Consider the following 22,276-nt stretch of genomic DNA (forward strand, 5'->3'; position numbering starts at 1 on the left):
TCACACAAATCGTTTGAACTCAAAAACAGATAAATCTTTATATATATATATATATATATATATATATAAATATGCATTGGATCTTAATAAAAATCCTAATTTTAGATGAAAATTTCAGATGGCACTTAGAGGCTTTTGCATCTGAACTCTGAAATTGCATCTACTGCATTCCAATTATTATCAATCAAACGGAAGTTGGGTTGTTCTGATTATTATTATTATTATTATTAATAATAATAATAATAATAATAATAATAATAAATAAATAAATAAATAAATAAAAATACAGCTAACAAAATACAAACATAACACAATGAAAAATATTATTTATGAAAATTAATTTAAAAAACGCAAATAAGCTTATCATATCCTAATGAACTTGATTACATTTAACCGCGACTAGCCTTCTGTGTTCTGTGGAAATACACATATTTCATGAATAGTTTAGTTATCGAATAGCAGTCATTTTGTACACACCAAAGTGAAACATCTTGTGAGGATCACTGCAGTGTCTCTGTCGTGAGCCAGCAGGGTAAAACTGGTTTATTCCAGTTCTGTCCAGCACAAGGTGTCTCATTAAGACTCAGCACGCATTTAATGACACCTTGTAATTACAGACTGAAAATCAACATTTAGTAACTCTTAGGTGTGCAAACCTTACTTTCTTAATTCATGAATAGCTGTATCTGTACCCTGCAAACACAACTGTACTGGGTCTTTACTATCCTAAGGGCCCATAGCAGACTGACAGCACAGGGCCTCTGAGATTTTACTCACTGGCAAAACATCGGCCTCTTAGTGCTGTTCCTGCACGGCCAGCCCTCACTTAGCCCACACTATTAATCTACAACAGGAGTGCCCAACCTGGTCCTGTTCAAAAACAACTGAACTAACTTATTAGGATCTGAAGGAGCACTTGATTATTACAGACAGATTTGTTTAATCAGAGCTGGAACTGAACTCAAGGTAGCAGGAACAGGATGCACCCTTGATCTATAACAATACATCCGTTTCACTTTAAATACTTCTCAGCTACTATAACTTAGGTCTTTGGGGAAAACAGTTATTATACATCTGAAATGGATGCAGACGCCACATAACTAATGTACAGTAGTCAAAGGGATTTCAAATCAATGGATTTATTAAATAAAAAATAGAAAACATTCAGTTCAGGTTAATACAGCTACATACCTAAAAAAAAGAAAACAATGTAAGATTGTAGGATTTCGTCATGTGAAAGTTAATGTGTGCGAAAGTCTTATCTGTAATCCATCAGTGACCAAACACTGTCCATAGCTAAAGACGGCTGATGGCAAATTAATAATCCAACCTCTTGTAATGAAAACACACACCACAGCTCTCAAACACCAGACTCTTCCTAACCAGGAACCATCAAAAATAGTTGAAAATAACTTTAGATCCATATTAAACTGGACCATGATGTGGTATCCTCACAAATAAAGAGACCTTCTAAAATGCATAAAAATACATATCTTAAACTCTTAGCATCAATCCAGATTTAGGCCATACATATGTACCATCTCTGCAAAAAAACCTCAGCAAGCTACACTTTTTTTACACAAAAAAAAACTTGTGTAGACTGGGCTTGATTTGACACATTTCCCAACCAGGAAACAGCACAATGTGTTCAGCAGGTAAGCCATGTTGGCTACTGCTGCTTGCTATTATTACTAGCTCTCTACCACATGGCTTTACTTAAAGAAACCTAAAACACCCAAGCACCCCTAGTGGTAAGGAAAAAAACTGCCAACAAAATTCTTACTAACAGGCTCATGTCTGGCCAAAACTGGGCCATCACTGGATTAATGTGGGCAGTCCCACAGTGTAGGCTGCTCACAGAGAGCCTGCCCTGTGGTGAGCCAAAAGCTGTGGGCCTCCCCTGGGCAAGCCTGCACCGGGCCTGTCTGGGTTTGGTCTGGGGTGGCCCTAGCCCACTGTGCCCGCAAAAAAAAACAGCATTTGCCCAGCAACAACATGTTTGCAGGGTAACCCACAAAACTATTTGAAAAGCTACTACCCACAGTTAAAACAAGCTTACTGCTTTTTAATACTGCTTCAGGTTTTATTTTTGTTTTGTTTTCTTGAGAGAGAGATGAAAAGTTCAGGGACATGCTCGGTGTGGTTTTATTTTACGATTTTCATCCAATAAAATACACATATTTTTATGCATTAAAACTGATATTATCAGCACAACATTTGAAGTAAACGGATAATTGAAAAATTCCAGAAAGTCCCATTTTTGCTCGGCAAATTTGTGTAAAATCTGATAATTATGTTCTGTAGCGTGATTGAGATGATCCATTGAGCAACTTGAGCTTCGATGGAAGAACACTGACCGTAGGCTACAAATAATTCACAAATTTAATTTGATTAGTGATTTGAATAGCGACTTAGAAATAGTGCAGAATCTGAAACATTTATTCCTCTTTTTACATCATAACGTTTCTTTTATTTTCACAACTCTTTTCATTTCTGCTTGCTTACAGCTAAAAAGTTCAATTATCTTTTGAATCCCCAAGGTCTTTGCCAGTGGTCAGATTATGCATTTATCTTTCTAGGTGGCCTTAAAAGAGAACCTGTCATTTATAAGTAACCAGCTAACTGTTATCTAAGAATGTCTTGCGTCATTGTATCTCATAATTATTAGATGGAGAGTGCTTGTGTTGCACTCAGCACACAAAACAAAGCAGCACTGTTTATATCTGGTTTCTTATCTACAGTTGCCACAGATTAATGGGGTGTATCTCAAAGTTTTTTATGAGTAGTCATAAACTAGTCACATTAGTTGACTTGTCCAATATTCAGCCACGTCATCAATTATCCTATCTTGCTCTTTAAGGAAACATATGTCAAAATCAAATATTTATGGCATAGGCCATTCAGATATTTAATACGGACCCTCTGGCATTGGATCAAGTCAAGTCTTATTAACTCCTGTTTGAGAAACACTCAAGTAGAATGTAGTACGTAAATTAACCCTTTGATGCTCCACGTATTTGTGCTTATATTGCATTTTTCTATTTCTAGGTATTTTCCTAAGATTGTTACTCACAGATACCTTAGCGAGATTAATTATTATCATCATAATATGCTTTAACACACTAGAGTTCACCATACCAAGAGTTCATAAGATCATTATATGCTGATTTACAATGTCTTGGGAGTTACTGTGTAAGTGTTATGATTATCATTTCAGTAACTTCCAGAAGATTTATCACAGGCATCTGTGCGTATGCCTAACCCTTATATATAAGCACAAGACATCAGTCGGATTGCAGTGGAATATTGTTTGGTACCTTGGACAGCTCATTTATCACACACACCAGGGCCATTTTTTGATATTCAAATGTACTTGTGCAAATACATAAGGATAGGAATATGCCTAAAACTGTAGTGTGTGTTCGTTTTAGCACTTTTAGGTGAATAGGTCAAATATTATCATCAATATACCATTATGAGAATCTGCATTTTTGTTTACGGGGGCTTCAACAGGTACAATATATTAGAGGCACCTTTTCAGGTATTAGTGACTCTATGTTTCTTGTTCCTCCTCCAGATGTGTTTTGAAAAACAACATCACTCTAAAGCATGTTCATTGGTGCTAATTGCTATTTTATTTATTCTAAATGAGCCATTCTTGGAATCCGTTTCCATTCTGTTGAAGGCAAAACATTTTAACCAGCACGTATACTTTCTTTGTTGTAAACTGTAATATGTTTCTTAATTGAAATGATACATAACAGTATACTTAAGGGGCTGTATTATGTTTTACATACTGCTTTGCTGCATATGTTGTTGAGCATTAAGTTGCATTGACTTTGAACAGTGATTTATTGCTCATTGCTTTGAGAGAAGCGTAGATTATTTCAGACTGTGTATAACATGCATTTAAACTCATAAATGTAAATCTCATTGGATGTCATTAGTGGCTTTAATATCCTTTTACAAGAATTAGCATGTACAGAAAGGGCAGAGAATAATTCATGACATCTCCCATGGAAATGATCCCAGAAGATGAAGACAAAGCTCTGTGGGATCAACAAAGTTGTTTTGACTGGATAATGCCCAAAGCTCAACATGTTCCTTTGCCTTTCAAAACAAATAATGATCAGTGTAGCACAGCTGACTCTTCACAGCACTACAGTGCTCATGTTCACATGGGAAAAAAATTATCTGAAGGTTATCTTGTTCACGTTCTGTCATCAGGGGAATAATCCAGTCTTAATTATCTTATATTTGTACAAGCCACATATCCTAGATAATTTTATAGTATGCTATTGATTATATATATCATAGACTTCATGTGTATTAAAATGAAAGATCTTAGGATCTCTCTGTGGAAGTGGGCCTGACCATAAAAAATGTGGGTAATGAAGACAAAACATTATTCAATTAACATCAACTTTTAGATAGATTATCTAATGTGACCTATGGAAGAAATCTAAACTTAATGACAGAAATGTTCATGGTGTCCTTAGTCTTTCTCCATTTTCATTAGATTTTATCAGGTTGTGTGTTTATTACTCTGATTTATCTGGCAACTCAAGACAAAAACAGCTGTTTAAAGTCATGAATAACATACCTATTGAATTATAATATAAGAGATCATTATAAAACATGTTTGACAGTATTCTCTCTTGCTCACCAAGGTGTACAGTAATATAATAAAACAGTGTTGCGTTTCATATTGTTATTACATGAATATTATTACTATTTTAAACAGCTATGTAGTAGTAATTTATTCCCGTGATGACAAAACTGAAATTTCAGCATCATTACTCCAGTCTTCAGTGTCATACTTTGATGAAAAGAAAGTCCAAAAACAGCATTTACTTGAAATATAAATCTTTTTTGTGACAGTATTGTCTTAAGTGTCATTTTTGATCAAATTAAAATGTCCTTGATGAATACAAGTAAAAAAAAAAAAAAAAAGAACGTTAGACTGAAAGTGTCTATTCAAATCCGATGAAGAAAAGACAGGAGACAGGAGGTGTTTTGCATAATTTCATTCCTAATAGATTTCCTACATAATTCATTTCTTCTTTTTTTTAATCTTTTGGTCTTGAGCGATCCAGCAAAATACTCTGCACTCTTACAAATAATATCATAGGCACATACATACAAAACATCCCGCTGTATTAGTATTCAGGATGTTAACATGTAAACATATTAAGTATCAATACAGCAAAACACATATATAAAAAAGTAATTCCTCTTCTCTTATGATTCAATATGATGATGGTGTTATAAATTAAAAGAATAAAATGCTACAGTATTACAACTGAATTAATGCAATGTGTTACATAACTAGAACAATATGTGGTTATATTTCAGTCATGCACCTCATTTATAACACACCCTTCAGGGGTCTGAGTGACAACGACCCAAATCCCTGATCAACTCAATTTAAGATATTAGCATTTCAACCGTTCCTTTAATAATTTAGCACCCTGAAGTTAGTTTTTTTTTTTTTTATTTGTTTGTCCTTGCTCATGCACTGAGGATCCTCCTGTGACAGTTGTAGCCTCCACCTGTTCTCTACCCTCTCACGGTCGTCTCCCCTTGCCTCGCCCAGATCCGTCACGGCACCAATTTATCTACCGGATAACAGAACAGAGCTTTATTGTTCCCTCGGCCACGGGTGTGTTATAGACAGATACAGATCTCAACAGGAGCTAGCTGAGAACATGTCCGAGCCGTATCAGTTAGCCACAATGACATTTTAATACACAATGACACTTGGAAACTATATAAACAAAATAGCAATGGCATCTGAGTATGTTAGTCCAAACTGACATCCTATAAATGATCAAATTCGTCTGACATCAGAGTCCTAAGCTCTTTCATTTAAAGTAATAGTTGTTGACCCAAAAACGAAAAGTTGCTGAGAATTTACTCATCCTCAGGCCATCCGAGATGTAGATGAGTTTGTTTCTTCATCAGAACAGATTTTGAGATATATAGCTTTACATCACTTAATCAACGGTGGATCCTCTGCAGTGAATGGGTGCCGTCAGAATGAGAGTCCAAACGGCTGATAAAAGCATCACAACAAGGACTCCAGTCCATCAATTAATGTCTCATGAAGTGAAAACCAGTGTCTTTGTAATAAACTAATCCATCAAGATGTTTTTAACTTTAAACCACTGCTTTCGTCTAAAATAAGAGTCCTCTGTTGGTAATACTGTGAATATTATTGTTCAATGTTTTGTAACATTCTCCAATGAGAAGTCTGAATCAGGAGAGAAATATGAAAAATAGAGAAATACAGATCAAGCACCATTTACTAGTGAAAACAGTTAGCAAATATGTTGGTGGATTTTGATGTGAGATGACAATAAGAGATGGACTTTTTCACTGGAGGAACCATTATTATGGATCATGGACTATTTTGGCCAGAAGCAACAATCTAAAGTTGAAATTTTAATGATGGATTTGTTTCTTACAAACACGCCGTTTTTTTTTTTTTCTCCGTCATAAGACATTAATTGATTGACTGGAATCTTTTGGATTATTTGTGGCTTATTGTGGTGTTTTTATCACCTGTTTGGACACTCATTCTGACGGCACCCATTCACTGCAGAGAATCTATTGGTGAACTAGCAATATAATGTTAAATCTCTCAGAATCTGTTTGGATGGACAGAGGTGCGTTCATTTTCAGCAAATTTTTATTTTTGGGTGAACTATCCCTCTAAGCGTCTAAAACTCTGAAAAACTACCACATCAGCTTTATCAAAACGAGCTAGGAAGTGTTAGCTTTAACAAGGCCTGCTGGACAACAATAAGTGCTCCGCCATGTGGAGTTAAGCGAGCACTGCATCAATATAAAGCATCATTTCTACTTTCTCCTCTTGATCTCGAGATGGCTTGCACTGTAAAATGTTTCTTTCGTTGTTAAAATGTGATTAATCCATTAAGATTTGTTCAGATGTAGCATGTTTGAGCTGAAATACTCCTGTATGTTGTGTGTGTGCATAGACAAAAATGTGTTTGAGATCATACCATTTAGACTAAAACAGAAAAAAAGCTCTCAAAGTTATCTCATGTAGCAATGGTGATGAATTAACCCAGCATTTACTTCATCGAGAAGGCCAAACAGAATGTAAAAGACAAATAACTTATGCATTGTTCCTTGTCCTGTCTGTGCACAAACAAACAAATGAGTCTTCTAACTTGTGCTCATGTCTATGTATATAAGATCAGAAACATCCTAAGACTACTACAGCAACAGCAGGTTTAGTGTCAGAAAATGTTTTTCAACATCTAAGATGAATACGGATCGTGTGGAACACTTTTTAATGACTTTCCGTTGCCGTTAGATATAATCCAATGCATATGCAGATTTGTATTGCTTTTGTAAGAAGTCTATTACTTTCACCAAGGCTGCATTTATTTATTTATACATGTAAAACAGTAATATTGTGAAATATTATAACAGTTTACAATAACTTTTCTATTTGAATATATTTTAAAATGCAATGTATTCCTCTGATGTTAAAACTGAATTTTGAGCATTCATTACTCCAGTCTTGAGAGTCACATGATCCTTCAGAAATCATTTTAAGATGCCAATTTGCAGCTCAGGAAACAGTTCTTATAATTATCTTATTAACAGTTGTGCGGTTTCATATTTATTTCAGGATTATTTGATGAATAGTTCAAAAGAACAGCATTTATTTGAAATAAACTTTTTTTTGTAAAATTACAAATGTCTTTTCTAACACTTTTGATCAACTTAATGCATCCTTGCTGAATAAAAATATTATCTTAAAAAATTTTTTTTTTTACTTGCCCCAAACTATTGATAGTAGTGTATGTCATGACATACCAGTTATATAATCTTTTGATTTTTAGTAATAATGATTAAGCTTTAAGTGTCCCACTTCGTCAGTATTCACTCAGAACTTACATGAATGTAGCATTATTTCAGTATAAATACATAATAATACCACTGAAATATGTACTTCATTATTTCATACATGAAAGGAGTAATGTTTGGAGTGATTTTTGTCTTTTATGTTGTGTAACAGACAACATATTCTTCTTCTGACATGATGAAACTGCAACATTTGGTCCTGGTAAAATGCATTATGAATATGAACTACTTTCTGTCATCAGACCTGAACAGGCTGGTGTTGGTGTGGTTAAAGATAATAAATCACACTTAGTTTGAGTGCTTGTGGACAGAGGGACAAGACAAGCCCGTACACTGGAATGCACCACCGCTGCTTAGACGTGGGGAGGTTAGCGAATGCTCACGGGAGGAAATTCAGTTTCGTCGTCCAGACACACAGGCCCTGCTGCAAACTCGTGCTCGGGAATCACCTCACCCTTCTTAGCTCCGCCGTCCTCCGAGTAGCCTGAGACGAACACAGTTGGGCGATCATGAGAAAGAGCTCAAATGTGAAAGGATGTGTGTTTGAGTGTGCTGTGGGACCTGTGAGAGTGGCTGTGACGGGTCCGGAGGTGGGGATGGCCACGGTGGCAGCATAGGACTGGCATGCTTGCGCTGGCTCCGTGAGTTGGGATTTCTCAGTCTCCTCCCAGTCCTTATCTGAGCCAAACAACCTGGGGGTTAAAGGCGATATTGGTACGTTTTAGCAAAATAAGGTATGTGGCCTGGACTACTGAAATAGACATTTATGTTGTGTTCTACATTATAAATTGCAAACAGTCATAGCCAAAAGTGAATTATGAAACTAGTGTGCTTTAAAATGAAGTTGCTTTTATTAGCTTTTATTAGCTTTTTATAAGGTTTTATATTTCTTTTTTAGTGCTAATTTCTCTTTAAAATAGATTTCGTTTGACTCATTTTAATACTTTTAGTTGACACGGCAAGTTTTGTTTTAGTATTTTGTGCTTTTCATCCAGTATTTATACTTTAGTGAAAAGGATAGTTCACCCAAAAATGAAAACTGTCATCATTTACTCACCCTCAAGTTGTTTAAACCCTGTTTAAATGTATTTCTTCTGTTGAACACAAACGAAGATAATAAAAAAAAAAAAAAAAAATCTCCATTGACATCCGTAGTATATTTTTCTATAGTATGGAAGTCAGTGGGGACCATCAACTCTTTGGTTACTCACAATCTTTAAAGTATCTTTTTTGAGTTCAAAAGAAAAAAAGAAAAAGAAACTCAGGTTTGAAATAACTTGTGGGTGAGTAAATGATGAACGAATGGTCACTTTTGGGTGAACTATCCCAGCTTTATTTTAATTGTAATTGACTATATATAATATATTATTATTATTATTATTATTATTATTATTTTAATATAAATTTAGTTTTAGTTAACAATAACAAAACTGGTTGTTTGTGAGGGAAAACGCAACATTTATGTTGAGTATACAAATTGCTTTGGTCATACTTTTCAATGAAGTACATGAGAGTCTGGACGACTCACTCTTAACACACAAAATACAGACACTAGTCTCCACCCACTGGCTTACAGATGTAAAATACAAACTAAAAAACAACAACAACAAGTGAAACAATCAGTGATCTACTCTAAACTATTTTTAGAACAAGATTCAGTCTTTGAACTTGTCCAGTTTTACTTTGAAATTAGACTCGTTTTCCAGTTAAAAGAGCGATGATGCCTCACCTGTGCTTCTGCACCAGAGTGCATTCACCCCCATCCTGAGGATCAATGTTATAGATGAATAGCTGCCCATCAGAGGAGGCCACAAGCAGACGTGGAAGCTTCTGGATTCTGATTGATCAGGTGAAACTCTTGAGTTAGTTTTTTTTCTCAGTAAATACAGGGGTAAACTTTGTAGATGGCTGTGTAATGAGTGCAGGACTCACATTGCCAGGGCACATGCATTCTTCTGACCGGCCATCTGGAGCCGGACGGTGGCAAAGGCTCTGTCTTGACTCATCATGCCTGACACCTGCGCTGGGAGGTAGCTACTGGCTGCTGTGAACATCTTACCTACATATGCTGACCAAGAGGGAGCTTCTTCCTCCCCACTGCGAGAGAGACCAACACAAACACTGATAAAGTTAAGATATGTCAGTAAAAGCAGACGTTCTGACTCATTTGTGAGGGCAAAGAGCATTTTCAGTACCTTGGGCTGTGCTGTTCAAGCTTGAAAATGTGCACCGTCTCTGTATTGCTTGAGGCACAGAGGAACTGAGCATCCGGGCTGAAGGAAAGGGAGCTGATGTTGACATACCTTTGGTAACACAGACACACAAAAGGTCAAAAATGTGAAGAAGAAAAAAAAAAGACTCCAACATACCACAGTTCACACAAATGCCTCCAAGTCTCGTTTCTCCTTCTGTACGATCAAAGTGTCCTCACGCTTCACTGTGAGTTCTTACCTTTTCATCCCGCGCCGGAACTCAAACAAGCGCAGTCCCTCTGGAATGGAGAAGACGCGAATCACTGTGCCCTAAAAAAACAGAAAAGAAGAAAAAAGAAACATCAGTGTTTGATTTCACCCAAATAATATATTATTATATTAAAATTATATTTTGCATAATGAAGCCTATTTTATTTACCAATTTAGCACTTTTGCCACAAATTCCCAACCTTGTTATCGCCTGGATATGTTCACTTGATTTCATATTTTAATTCACCCTTTTTTTTTTTTTTTAATGTAAATATAAAGGTAGCTTCAAAATATTTTATTTGGTAGAAATTTTGATTAAAAAATAATTTTAAAATCTTTAACCTTAATTCTTATCCAATAAGTCAAGAACAACTGTAGAGGTCATGGGCCCTTTGAATTTTTTGTGGACACTGAGGGACCCTGGACTCACAAAGGTTGATAGCCACTGTTCTAGAGCATTTTTACTATAGTACATTAAAAAAGTTAAATAAACAATTATTATAATTATAACAAAATATTATAATAAAATTGTTTTCTTTGTATTTAAACCAGCATAAAAGTTCTATAACAAATCATATCATTAAATAAACTTTGCAATTTAGGTAATAAAATTTTTTTGTATAACAATATGATTTGTTTCTCTATTTTTACTCTCTCTCTCTCTCTCTCTCTCTCTTTTTTTTGGAGCATGGTAATGGCAGTTTGGGATGTGCCTGTCACTCACATTTTTTAACATAGACTTTGTAGTGCACGATCCAAACTTACATTTTTATAATTCATGACTGAAAATATTTTGTAACATGATATTCATGTACCATTTACATGGTAATGCAATGTCTGATTTTAAAATGGGTTTTAAAGGATGAATTTTGAGATTTTAAGTTTTCAGTCGATTTCTAAAATGTGATCGAGAAATGGGCAACAAAGAATCCTTTTTTTCTTTTTAACAAAGGTCAAATCTCCTTTTGCAATGTAGATTCTTGAGGGTACACTCTTGTCATAAATTAATCAATTACTTTTCCTACATAATATTTAACAAAAAACATTGGTAAAATATATATTTGGGAGTCTTAGACCTTTCCAATGATATATAGTTTGTCAAGATTAGATTAGATTTAATTGTAATATAGTGAAGTAAATGTAGACGTCCCACAGAGCGGACGGGTGACAGTTAACTGTGAATTCAAAAAAACCTTAAAGTATTAAAGCCACAGTTTTCTTTCCTTTGGATTTAGACTGAAACATGACTCAGACATGTTCTTGACTAGTTGTGTGGTTCACTGGGCTGTGTTTCTAAATAAACAGTGGCTCTTCACCCTCTCAGAAGCACTGGCCAGTTTGGTGCCAGAAGCGCTGAAGGTGACGGCGGCCAGTGGACTGTCATGAGCTGGAATCATGGTCACAGTGCTCTGAGTGAAAGAAGAGACACAAACATACAACAAAGAACAAGATTCACATGGTGCATCAGGACTAAAACTAGGCTTTTGTCTCACGTATAGCAACTAACTGAACCAAAAGGAACTGCCAAAATGAGCTGCAAAACTGGTTCTGGGACAATATTTTTACCAGATTGTTGGCATCATAGACAATAATTTCTCCGATGGTGTCACTTCCTGGATATGCCAGGAAAGAGTTGGAATGGTTGATGGAGAGAGCACAGAGACCTACAGAAACACATGGGTGGCCACACATAAACACAGTGTACAGATTCATATCTGAATATTTGAAATCGATTTATAAAACATCAATGATAATTCTAGGTTTTTCAGTTCACTTACCTGATGGGTTGGAGGGTGTGTTAAGAAGGGTCTTCAGGAGTTTCATGTCTTTTATATTGTGGATATAAATGGATTCCTCCAGACAGACAACCAGTCTCTGCCACGAAAAACAAACCAAACATGCTCATTTCCACATGTTTAACCTAAACTATTAAAGAGCAGAGACAAACCTTCATCTCATCCAGGTGCTGCATGTTTAATAACTGGCAGGTGTTTTGCCGGTGTGGTGTTTACCTGTCTGTTTAGACGCACTGCAAGAATGTTGTTCGAGTAGCTGTAGTTGCAGATCTCTGTGCCCTTTTTGAAGTGGTAGACATTCATGCGACGTGGCACGGACTGACTCACCACCACAACCAGGCTGCTGGAGAAAAGCCTTTCCACGATATACACGTCTGGAGTTTCTACTGAAGGGGAGCAGACAAAAGGACACATTCAAGAAAACAAGCCACATCTAAACACATGCAGTTCATGTACAAGCACTCTGTGGTCATTTAGAAAGTCAAGTCCAGTCAACTTGATGTATATAGTGCTTTACACGATACAGATTGCTTCAAAGCAGCTTCACAGCGAGAAACAGGTAAATCATGCAAATACTGATAAATGTATGCAAACGTCTTTAAATATGAGACTAATTCTGCTTCGAACAAGACAATGTGTAAAGTTCATAAATGATAGAACTATTAATTTAACTATATGTAATTCTGGCAAAGTCAATAGTGTCAATCTTCAGCTCAAGACTGTTGGATTTTAATTAAATTCAGTTTAATAACAGTGTCAGTGTTGCAAAATCAATCCATTATGAACCAAGTTTGATTCAGATGTAAAGCAGCGCTATAAAGATAAGACTGTCATTATCCAGCTCAATCCAGTTCAAGTTTTGTTCTCATCTGATAGTGCCAGTGCAGTCAAATCCATAATGCTGCTGATGTGTCTTTCAAACCCAGAGTAATCGAGTCAAAAGTGACAGTGGAATGGAGTCCGAACTCCTTCAGATGAGAGAAATGGAGACAAAAGCAACATTTAAGGAGGTAGCAACATCTACGAAAATTCTGTCATTATCGGTCATGCACATCATTGTTTAAGTCATTATGTACCTTTAATAATGAGTGCCAATATAATTTTTGAAGTAATAGAAACATACAGGTTCGAGGTTGAGGGTGTGGTCATTTTTTTATTTGTATATATAACTTCAAAATGTTTTTTTTGTGTGTGTGTGTTTTTTTTTTTTTTTTTTTGTAATTCAGAATCTTTATTTACTATTACCATATTTTAACCCTATGACTTTGCAAGCATACCTTTTATTTTGCATACATTAGCAAAACAGGCCGTTGCTCTGTCTCCAGCTTTTTACCAGCCAGAAATATTTGAATGACTTTGTTGTGGACTGCAGATACAATCTCAAACACATAAGGGTGTTGCCATCAGGTCAAATGAATCAGCAAGCTATTCTGACTCCATTAAAACACAGAGGATAACTTTATGACTTCTAGGGCGAGTTAATCACAACACACTTACTGACAGCACAACCACAGATCACATACATGCTTTGAGAGACAACTCTCTCAACCAAAGTCAAATTTCTTTTCGTTTCTTTCTCAACACAATACAAAGGAAATGAGATGGCATTTTCAGTTTATTTGGTAAGTGACTTGTAAAAAAGAGGCTACACCCATATATGATGATGACTATATTTTACGGCACGTGTTGGTTCCACCTATTGCATGGTAGTTTTGGTAGACAACCATACATGCCCATTATATCACAATTAAATTAAAAAAAGAATGGGAGACTGTCTCACTGCTCTCATGAATGCAGTCCAGTTTGTCCACCGAGGTCACAGAGAATAGCCTGTATCCAGTTTTGGTGCCCACAGCCAAAGACCTGCAGAAACAATAAGATCTGATGCTGTATCAACTCTGTACACTTCTGTATCTAGTTCACTTGTGCATATGCAGCTTATAATATATATATAGATATATATATATATATATTTTTTTTTTTAGGTGCCGTGTCACTAGGCTGAAGCAATACATAATGAAGTAACACAGAGATGTACTGTAATGGCTAACAAAGACACTGCTGCCTAATATTAAAGTAGCAAGTAAAGTTTCTTTAAAATCCTAGTACATTTACATTTAGTCATTTAGCAGATGCTTTTTTCCAAAGTGACTTACAGATGAGGACAACAAAAGAGCAATGATATATAAGTGCTATAACAAGTCTCAGTTAGCAAATACAACATATACTAATAATAATACAACCGCGGTCCTGACGCAAGTTAGAAACAGTTTGTGTTAACCTCAACAAAGTTTGATTGTAATTATTTGGCTTTTCTGTAAACAGGATAGTTTAGGTCTGTTGCATGGATCTATTTTGTTAAGGAAATAAGGTCCACATCTGTTTGGCAGGCTCCTCATTCCTAGACAAAGCCGTTCATGTCAGATCCTGTGCTTAGCATGTCCTTTCCTACTTTTGTTGGAGAACGTAGGTATGTCTCCACTATCACGGACCACACTGCTGAAACCCAAAACAAAACCTTGTGTTTAGAGCAGGACTTCAAATGACTGTGTCTGACTTGTGTTGGTAATTACCGCTGTGACTAACACGCTGTATATAAAATAACAAGATTCTGATTTTTCTAATACAAATGTGTTTTGCCCCAAGAGACACAGCTGACGTCAATCTCAAATAAGCAATGTGTCAGATCACCTGACTCTCAGTATCATGTTTTGTGTTGAATTTGCTGTGCTTGACTTTTTAAGACAAGAAACCAGTGTGATCAACCGCTAGAAAAGAGGACACAAGTGGATCAGTTTGTCAGGAGACTGTGGACTGATCAATAAGACACAATCATGCAAATTCAGTTCTACTTGTGAGTAAAAAGGCAACTCAAACATTCAGTTTCTCCTTTGTGAAAATTAAGGATAAAGGTGTTTTGACACAGCCAAGCTCTATACCTGCTCAAAATACAGAGTAAAGACACAACAGAGCATAAATGATGCCTGTTTCCAGCCACCTCAGCCCCTAATACCAAAGTGGTAATTTCTAGTGCTGTCAAACGATTAATTGCATCCAAAATAAATGTTTTTGTTTACATAATGTGTATGAACTGTATTTTTTATGTACATTTAAATACATACACATGCATGTACATATTTAAGAAAAATTTTATATAGCCTAATTATATTTAAAATATATGTTTATATTCATGTAAAAAATAGTTGCATGTTTGCGTATTTATACATAAATAACCAATTTTAAAAGCACACACACATACAGTATATTATGTAAACTAAAACTTTTATTTTGGATGCGATTAATCACGATTAATCGTTTGACAGCACTAATTTGACGCAACCTTTAAACAGTCGATGTAAAGACAACTAAAAGCCACTTCGGTAGAGCTTATGTGATACATTTGCGGTGTAAATTAGTAACAAGACTCATATCCACTCTATAAATAATATGAGTGGATTTTGTAGTGTTTTTTGTGTTAGTTTATCCCATCTAAAGCAAGTCTGCCTACTCCCCACCAATGCAAAACACCGTTATAACATAGTGGTGAGCTTTTTATGGATAATACTCAAAACAGACAATAAACTGAGGTCAATCCTTTAAGCGGAGGTGACATTCCCTCTAGCAGGGTTTATCGCGGTTAATATCCTCCTCTGCAGATGATGCAAGACTGGTGTGCAGATGTGAGGCGCTTACGTGGAGTCCTGGTTGAAGGAGGCGCAGCACAGCCCCGGCCCAACATCTCCGGTCTCCATCCCGAGTCCCAGCGACCTCCTTCCCTCCCTCCGCCCTGGATCGGAGGCCTGGGATCGGCTGGACCGCTCGGAAAGATAGTGCCAAAGCGGAGACCTACTGAGGAAAAACTGGATGGTCCGAGTATAGTGGACGACGAATACACTCCAACGCTTCGACTGTTCTTCCGCCTCACATTAATGAATTAAAACGCTAGTTTTTTGTACATTTACGACTTCAAGCGGAGCACAGAGAATGAAGCAAAACAAAACCAGCTGATCGTTGTTGCGTCACATCAACATCACACACTAGTGGTGGAAGAGAAAGCGCCGTGTTGTCGTCTGGCTGAGCTCTGATTGGGCGAGTCAACTAAGGTAGACGCTGATTGGCTGTAAGTGCGGAATTAAAGCAGAAAGGGGCGTGGTTTGGGAATGCAAAATTATATTATTCAGAGAATTTAAACACATAAAAATTTCCACGAAAACACTTATGACAGAGTCATTCACAGCCTTTTCCTCTTTTCCACAATGCTTATTAGTCTAAGGAAGTCGGACTCATTTCCGAGAATCGCTTCTTTTGAACAGTTCACGGACTAGTTTTGAACCGAATCGGTGATTCTGGCATGATAATGTGACCCTGGACTACAAAACCAAGTTGCACGGGTTTTTCTTTTATGCCAAATTTTTTGGATTAGTAAATGCCTATGCATTGCTAAGAACTTTATTTGGACTACTTTAAAGGCGATTTTTCTCAGTATTTTCTTCAGATTCCAGATTTAAACTTAGTTGTATCTCGGCCAGCTAATGATGTCCTATGCTTACAAACCATACATCAATGGAACGATTATGTATATGTATAAATCTCAATTTCAAGAAATTGACCCTTATGACTGTTTTTGTGAACCAGGATCACATATATTAAGCTTTAAATCATTCCAAAAATCCCTTCCAGTGTTGCTGTTTGTGAACGTTTTCTGATGACGTTTAATTAAAATTGTTTATTGAAATGTCATGCATTCCAGTTCAGTTTATTGCAGCAATTATGTAGCTTTTAAAATATTATTTAATATTACTATATACATATTAATAATTATATATTTCTTCATAATTTTAATGCTTTTTATTATAAAAAATGTAAAAAAAAAGAAATGCGTAATTGTAATATAGTCAAGTAATTTCTTAACATTGTATTCATATTTCTGCAGGTAAACTCTCTTCTCACCACATCGGTTTAATGCTCTAATGTCTCACTCATATTTATTTGCATCTAACAATGACAAAAGAAATGAAATCCCACAATGTTTTTAATAATCATTTGTTGCTTTGTTTTATCAAATCTAGAAAGAAAAAAAAATGCACAGATTTTTATTACATTAGCAGCACATTTGGAGTAGAAAATATCCATTTATGATAGTCATTGCATACAAGGTTAATTATCATTTTGGTGCTTAATAATCATTTGCTTTTTTTTGGAATCAATTTCTTCAAACATTTCCCTGTTAAGGTGAATTAATACTGCATGACAAAAACTATTGCGTACCACACATTTGGGATCAGCCATCCCACCACAGCACATCGTAATAAAATCAACAGGCTTTAATCACTTTAAAGTGTAACTTTTGTAGTGAAGGGTAAAAAGTGTCTGAGAAAACAAACAAGAGATGGTCCCCGATTATTATTGTTTTCGCGCTCTTTCCAGATCCCATGGTGTTTCAGTGCTAAAGATCAAATTAAAGAGGAAAACATTTAATACTTTAAGAATATGTCATTAGGTGACTGCTTAGACAATCTTTTGTTAAACAGCACTATCAAAATATTGTTTTATGACAATACAATACCTTAAAATCCCAGACAACCATGGCACCATCTAAGCCCACACTGCTGAATTTCTGCACCTTGGCTTTCGGCCCTTCCAGAATACATAGCTGACTACAGTAGAAACAAAGCCTTAGCAAACTGCAATGCAATTTCTCCTAAATGTGAGCAAAATACAAAAGGTGCTTAAATAGATAGTGCTTGCATATGTCAAGCCTTATATTACGTGATGCTGTTCTGGTGCAGACTGCCCAACCCAGTTTCTTCCTCCTCAGTAGTTGCTTTTTTGTCCAGATTACGGAAATGCTGCATGGCAGACATGTTGCCCTTGGAGCTCTGCTTGGGAATGTCCACTTTCTTCACAAACTCCAAGCATCCAGGACCCTTGTATGAGAACTGATAAGGACAACAGTCGTGGCCCTAAAATCCCCACCAAAGACATATGCACAAAAAGGTGTTAATATTAAACAGGTATAAGGCACTGTGGCACATCCGAATCCAATGATAATGTCACATCCTGTCTACTGAGATACCTTCATGTATTATATGTGTGCTTTATTCCATGACAGTTGAGATCAAATGTAAATATGCCATCTGAAAGTTGTGGATGGTACACTGACTGAGTTTACAGCCAAACTCGAAACCCATCTTTTTTCTCTGGCTTTTAACTGTTGTTAATTATGTTGTGTTAGTTCTGTTTTGTGCTGTAATTTGTTTTTCTGAGTGCTAATGTAGTTTACATTTGGTTGATTGTACAGAGTTGGTTTGTAGTCAGTTTGTGTGTAAATGTATGTTTTTGACCAACGTTTTCCACTTTTTACACCATTTCCATTTATGCAAATTAGTCATGTTCACTCAGTCATCACCAAAGCTCTCTCTATTTTCTGGTAGATTATTAAACTCTTATATATTTTGCATTTATTTGAACTCACTCAAAACATTTTAACACTACAATGATTTATCTTAACTCATTTAATTTTTTTTAAAGATAAACCATGGAGACCAATCATTTTACGGCTTAGTATGAAACGGTAAGTGATGGAAAATTCCTTACCGCAGCTACAATCTCAGCCTCACTGACATACAGCACGCTCAGCAATGGAAGATGTCCTGTTGTCAACTGAGTAACCCTGCAATGCACAAAATTTAATATGTAGGAAGTATAAAAGTGACTGGTACAGGTCATACTGTTCATGTTATTAATTTCAGGCAGCAGACTCCAGTGGTTTTTATGGATGCATGGAAATCAAGGATAATTGATATTTAATTATTTTAGTTTGATTTACTTACTATGTATATAAAGTAATGGAGCTCTACAAAGCTAATTTTTATTTGTAAATGTTTGTATTACTTTTTTCCCTTTGTGGCATCTGCTACACTGATGGCACTGTTGTGGCTAACCCAGGCCAGAGCATCACCAGATGGAGAGAAACTGACACTGTGCACCCAGCCACCACACTCTTTATACTCCAGAAGCACCTCTCCAAAGGGCATTTTGGACCCCAGGGTGTTGGTCCGGGCTTGTCCTCGATGTCCTTGATATATGCAGAAAAAATTCTATACCAATAAAAAGATATATGTTACCAATAAAATGGTTTGCAAAGCAGCATGGTGCGTAAGTAGTCTGATTATTCAAACCTGCAGTTCAGGTCAGCTGAGCCAGCTGCCAGCAGTACGTTATTGGGATGCCAGTCTAGACTCAGAACGGTGGAGTTAATGGGCTTCTTGATATGCTTACTCAGCCACCTATAGAGTCAATCAGGAACACAAGAGATGTGGGTATGGATGAGATAATACATATGTTTAGTAACGTCTATCTCAGCAAGTGAAAAAAAAAAAAAAAAAATCTTTTAAAAGCAGGTCTCACCAGTCATTCTCCTTTTCAAAGTAGCACACTGCAATAAGTTTAGCCCCACTTCCAAGAGCAAACTTGTTCTCAAGAGGGGACCACTTGACACACGTGGCAGCTCGATTAATGCGAACCAGCACCAACGTTGGCTTCCAAACCCCATCCTTAAGGGTCCATACATAGGCATTCCTATCTGAGGCACATGTCACTATACGGTTGGACTCTGGGGCCCAATCAATCCCTAAGAATGAATTCAGTTGTTAAAGATGTTTTTTTATTATTATTATTACTATTATCAGAATCTATATGTACTATAGAATGGGGTATATAGTATATCACACGTTACATGACCAAACTAGAAAACGGGTCTTAACACATCCGACTGTTGGAGAAATTGTCAACAGAAGAAGGAACTGATGACAATATCTATGAATGGATGAAGTAGTCAGCCTACCTAGCTAGTTGTTTTTATTGTTGGTGTTTCAATAATTTTGATATCTGAATGTTAGTTAGTATAAAGAAGAAGAAATTTTTTTTAGATATCAGGCTGCAAGTGTTGGATGTTTGCTATCCTCATCTTTGAGGTGTCATTTGAAGGCATCTTGAGTAAAATAAATGACCTGAACTGGAAGTGACAACACATGTTTGACAGAATACGGAAGTTTATTGCGCAAAACCCCTTTTGTGCAGTTTTAGTAAATGGAAAATGTAAATCTTATCTAAATTTGCGATGGAATCAAAATTAAACTCTGTGACCTATTCATCCATGCATAATTTTTACATTTGTTTTGACCTTGTAATTTATCAAAATGTCTCTCAACAATAAACCCCTCCCTTTCCATACATCTGCATGCTTGCATTCAGATATGCCTTCATCCAATCAATAATGGTGGATCGAACCTTTTTCATTCGGACACATGTCACAATACAGAAGAAATGTCTGTCACTACTTCTTTCATTGCAACTAAGTTCCAGCTATTATAAGACTCAGTTGTAGACTTGCACTGTTTACAGTGGTTTATGTAATACCTTTGATTGGTGCACTGAGATAACGTTTGTTTTATGGGTCAGTCTCACAGAATCGGTGGGTTAATGACTAATGTGGCAGCTATTCTCTTTTGTCTTACCTGTGATTCGCCCACTGTGTTCTGTCAGTACATGAACCTTAGTCCATTCCTTTCCTTGCTTTTGGTATATGTACACAACGTTGCTGTTGGGACTTACTGCAATTTCTAATAATAAAAAAAGATATAATATTATTATTTTATTATATTCAGAAAAACGGTCTTTAAAAATCATTTCGATTGGAATTTTTGGCAGACAAACCCCATGTATAAAGCAGCAATATTACAACAAGTTCATAGCAAACTGATGATTTATATGAAGAAGTGCAGCTTTTCTCCCAAAGACAATCTGATATTCCTCTGAGTAGATTATAATGGATGAAAATGGGACTGCAGGCAGCAACGCAGGGGATGTAATTTACATTGAAATGTAGCTCAACTAGTTTGCTCTTACGTGTCCGGTCTTTGTTCCAGGCATGACAGGACAGAGGCTCCAATCCAAAGCTATAGAGGGACATGTTTCAACAGGGAAACCCTGGAATGCACAGCAGATGTCAGGAAGAGCATGCAATCATGAAAATGAATGTGACTAAAAAGCTTGCAGTTCTCCGCCCAGATATCATTGATTGTCCTTTTTCTAAATGTTATAATTTCTCCTTAGTGAGCCGGTTTCATTCACATGGTACATTATAACCACATGTCACAGTCAGCTGTAGTCAGCTATGTATGTCACAATTTCCAAGATATGGAATCATTACCAAAACACAACATTTCCATAATTACAAGTGAATTAAATTAATTTTGCCAACATGTTAACAGAGTTCAGTTCTACAAGAGTCATTCTTCTCTATCCAGTTCTTATTAGGATATAGGTAATTTACAGTACATTAATATGACTGAGCAGTGATTGCAGATTTGTACACCAAACAACAACTCTTCCTGACTATGGAATATTAACTATGCCCTCACCTTTATCTCTTCCTCTCTTTTGCTAGATAGTGATATATCCCTATATCCTTGTGCTGGAGAGCTTTTGGAAGGCTATGTTCGTGGACTCTGGGCAGTCGACACGAATGAGGCTGAGCAGTCGTAAGAAAGGCTTCAGAGGCAGCAGGGAGGAGATAAGAGGGGTGTGTCTTCATATCCTGATAAGGCACCTGGCCTGTATGGTCTTATGATAATGGGTTATATTTTAAAAATAGATAATTTTTTCACTTAAATGGACAGTTAAAAAATGAAATTTCCATCATCATTTACTCACCATAATGTCATTCCAAAGAACATAAAAGAAGATGTCTTGAGAATTGTCTTTGTTTCCCATGCAATGGAAGTCAATTTGGTTTGGCCAAAATTCTTCAATGTTGTTGTTGCGTTTCACAGAAGAAAGAAAGTCATGCATCTTTGGGACGACATGAGGGAAATTAAATGGTGGCAGTATTTTCATCCTTTTAAATTACACTTCACCACTTCATCTGTTGTGTTTTATCTTCAAATAGTTCTTTCTGCTTGTATTATTGTATTTTATTATCCTTTGTATGTCAGTATGGTTAAACATCCTTTTCGAATAAATAAATAAATGTATGTGCTGAATTTAAGGAAATTAACCATGGTTTTACAACAAAATAAAACCAAAAAACATTGTTGCTATAGTTAAACCATGGTA

General features: G+C 36.1%; 1 protein-coding gene and 1 pseudogene across 3 annotated transcripts; both read right to left on the bottom strand.

Moving 5' to 3' along the window:
* Positions 1-5,011: 5,011 nt before the first annotated feature.
* On the bottom strand, positions 5,012-16,209 carry LOC113098975 (WD repeat domain phosphoinositide-interacting protein 1-like). Of its 3 annotated transcripts, none has more exons than XM_026264021.1 (13): positions 15,851-16,209; positions 13,938-14,020; positions 12,374-12,540; positions 12,140-12,236; positions 11,928-12,025; positions 11,678-11,770; positions 10,351-10,421; positions 10,095-10,202; positions 9,832-9,996; positions 9,629-9,736; positions 8,461-8,591; positions 8,283-8,383; positions 5,012-5,618 (listed from the first exon to the last, which is right to left on the bottom strand). In XM_026264021.1, the coding sequence occupies exons 1-13, from the start codon at positions 15,907-15,909 to the stop codon at positions 5,568-5,570; spliced, it is 1,332 nt and encodes a 443-aa protein (XP_026119806.1). In that variant the 5' UTR covers positions 15,910-16,209; the 3' UTR covers positions 5,012-5,567. The 3 variants fall into 3 exon arrangements, with proteins under 3 accessions (XP_026119806.1, XP_026119807.1, XP_026119805.1); XM_026264022.1 differs by having other exon boundaries at positions 8,232-8,383; positions 12,374-12,543; positions 15,851-16,208; XM_026264020.1 differs by having other exon boundaries at positions 12,374-12,543; positions 15,851-16,207.
* A 906-nt stretch (positions 16,210-17,115) lies between these two features.
* Positions 17,116-21,739, bottom strand: LOC113098969 (actin-related protein 2/3 complex subunit 1A-like; annotated as a pseudogene).
* Between the last annotated feature and the right edge of the window lie 537 nt (positions 21,740-22,276).

Source organism: Carassius auratus, unplaced genomic scaffold, assembly GCF_003368295.1.
Source record: "Carassius auratus strain Wakin unplaced genomic scaffold, ASM336829v1 scaf_tig00216794, whole genome shotgun sequence".
NCBI lineage: Eukaryota > Metazoa > Chordata > Actinopteri > Cypriniformes > Cyprinidae > Carassius > Carassius auratus.

Excerpts from the sequence above, each read along its gene's own strand:
- LOC113098975 (XM_026264020.1), bottom strand. The coding sequence starts at position 15,909 with ATGGAGACCGGAGATGTTGGGCCGGGGCTGTGCTGCGCCTCCTTCAAC. Across the intron at positions 14,021-15,850 it reads TCCTTCAACCAGGACTCCAC|GTCTTTGGCTGTGGGCACCA; the intron begins GTAAGCGCCTCA and ends TTGTTTCTGCAG. Across the intron at positions 10,203-10,350 it reads TTCCGGCGCGGGATGAAAAG|GTATGTCAACATCAGCTCCC; the intron begins GTAAGAACTCAC and ends GTGTTACCAAAG.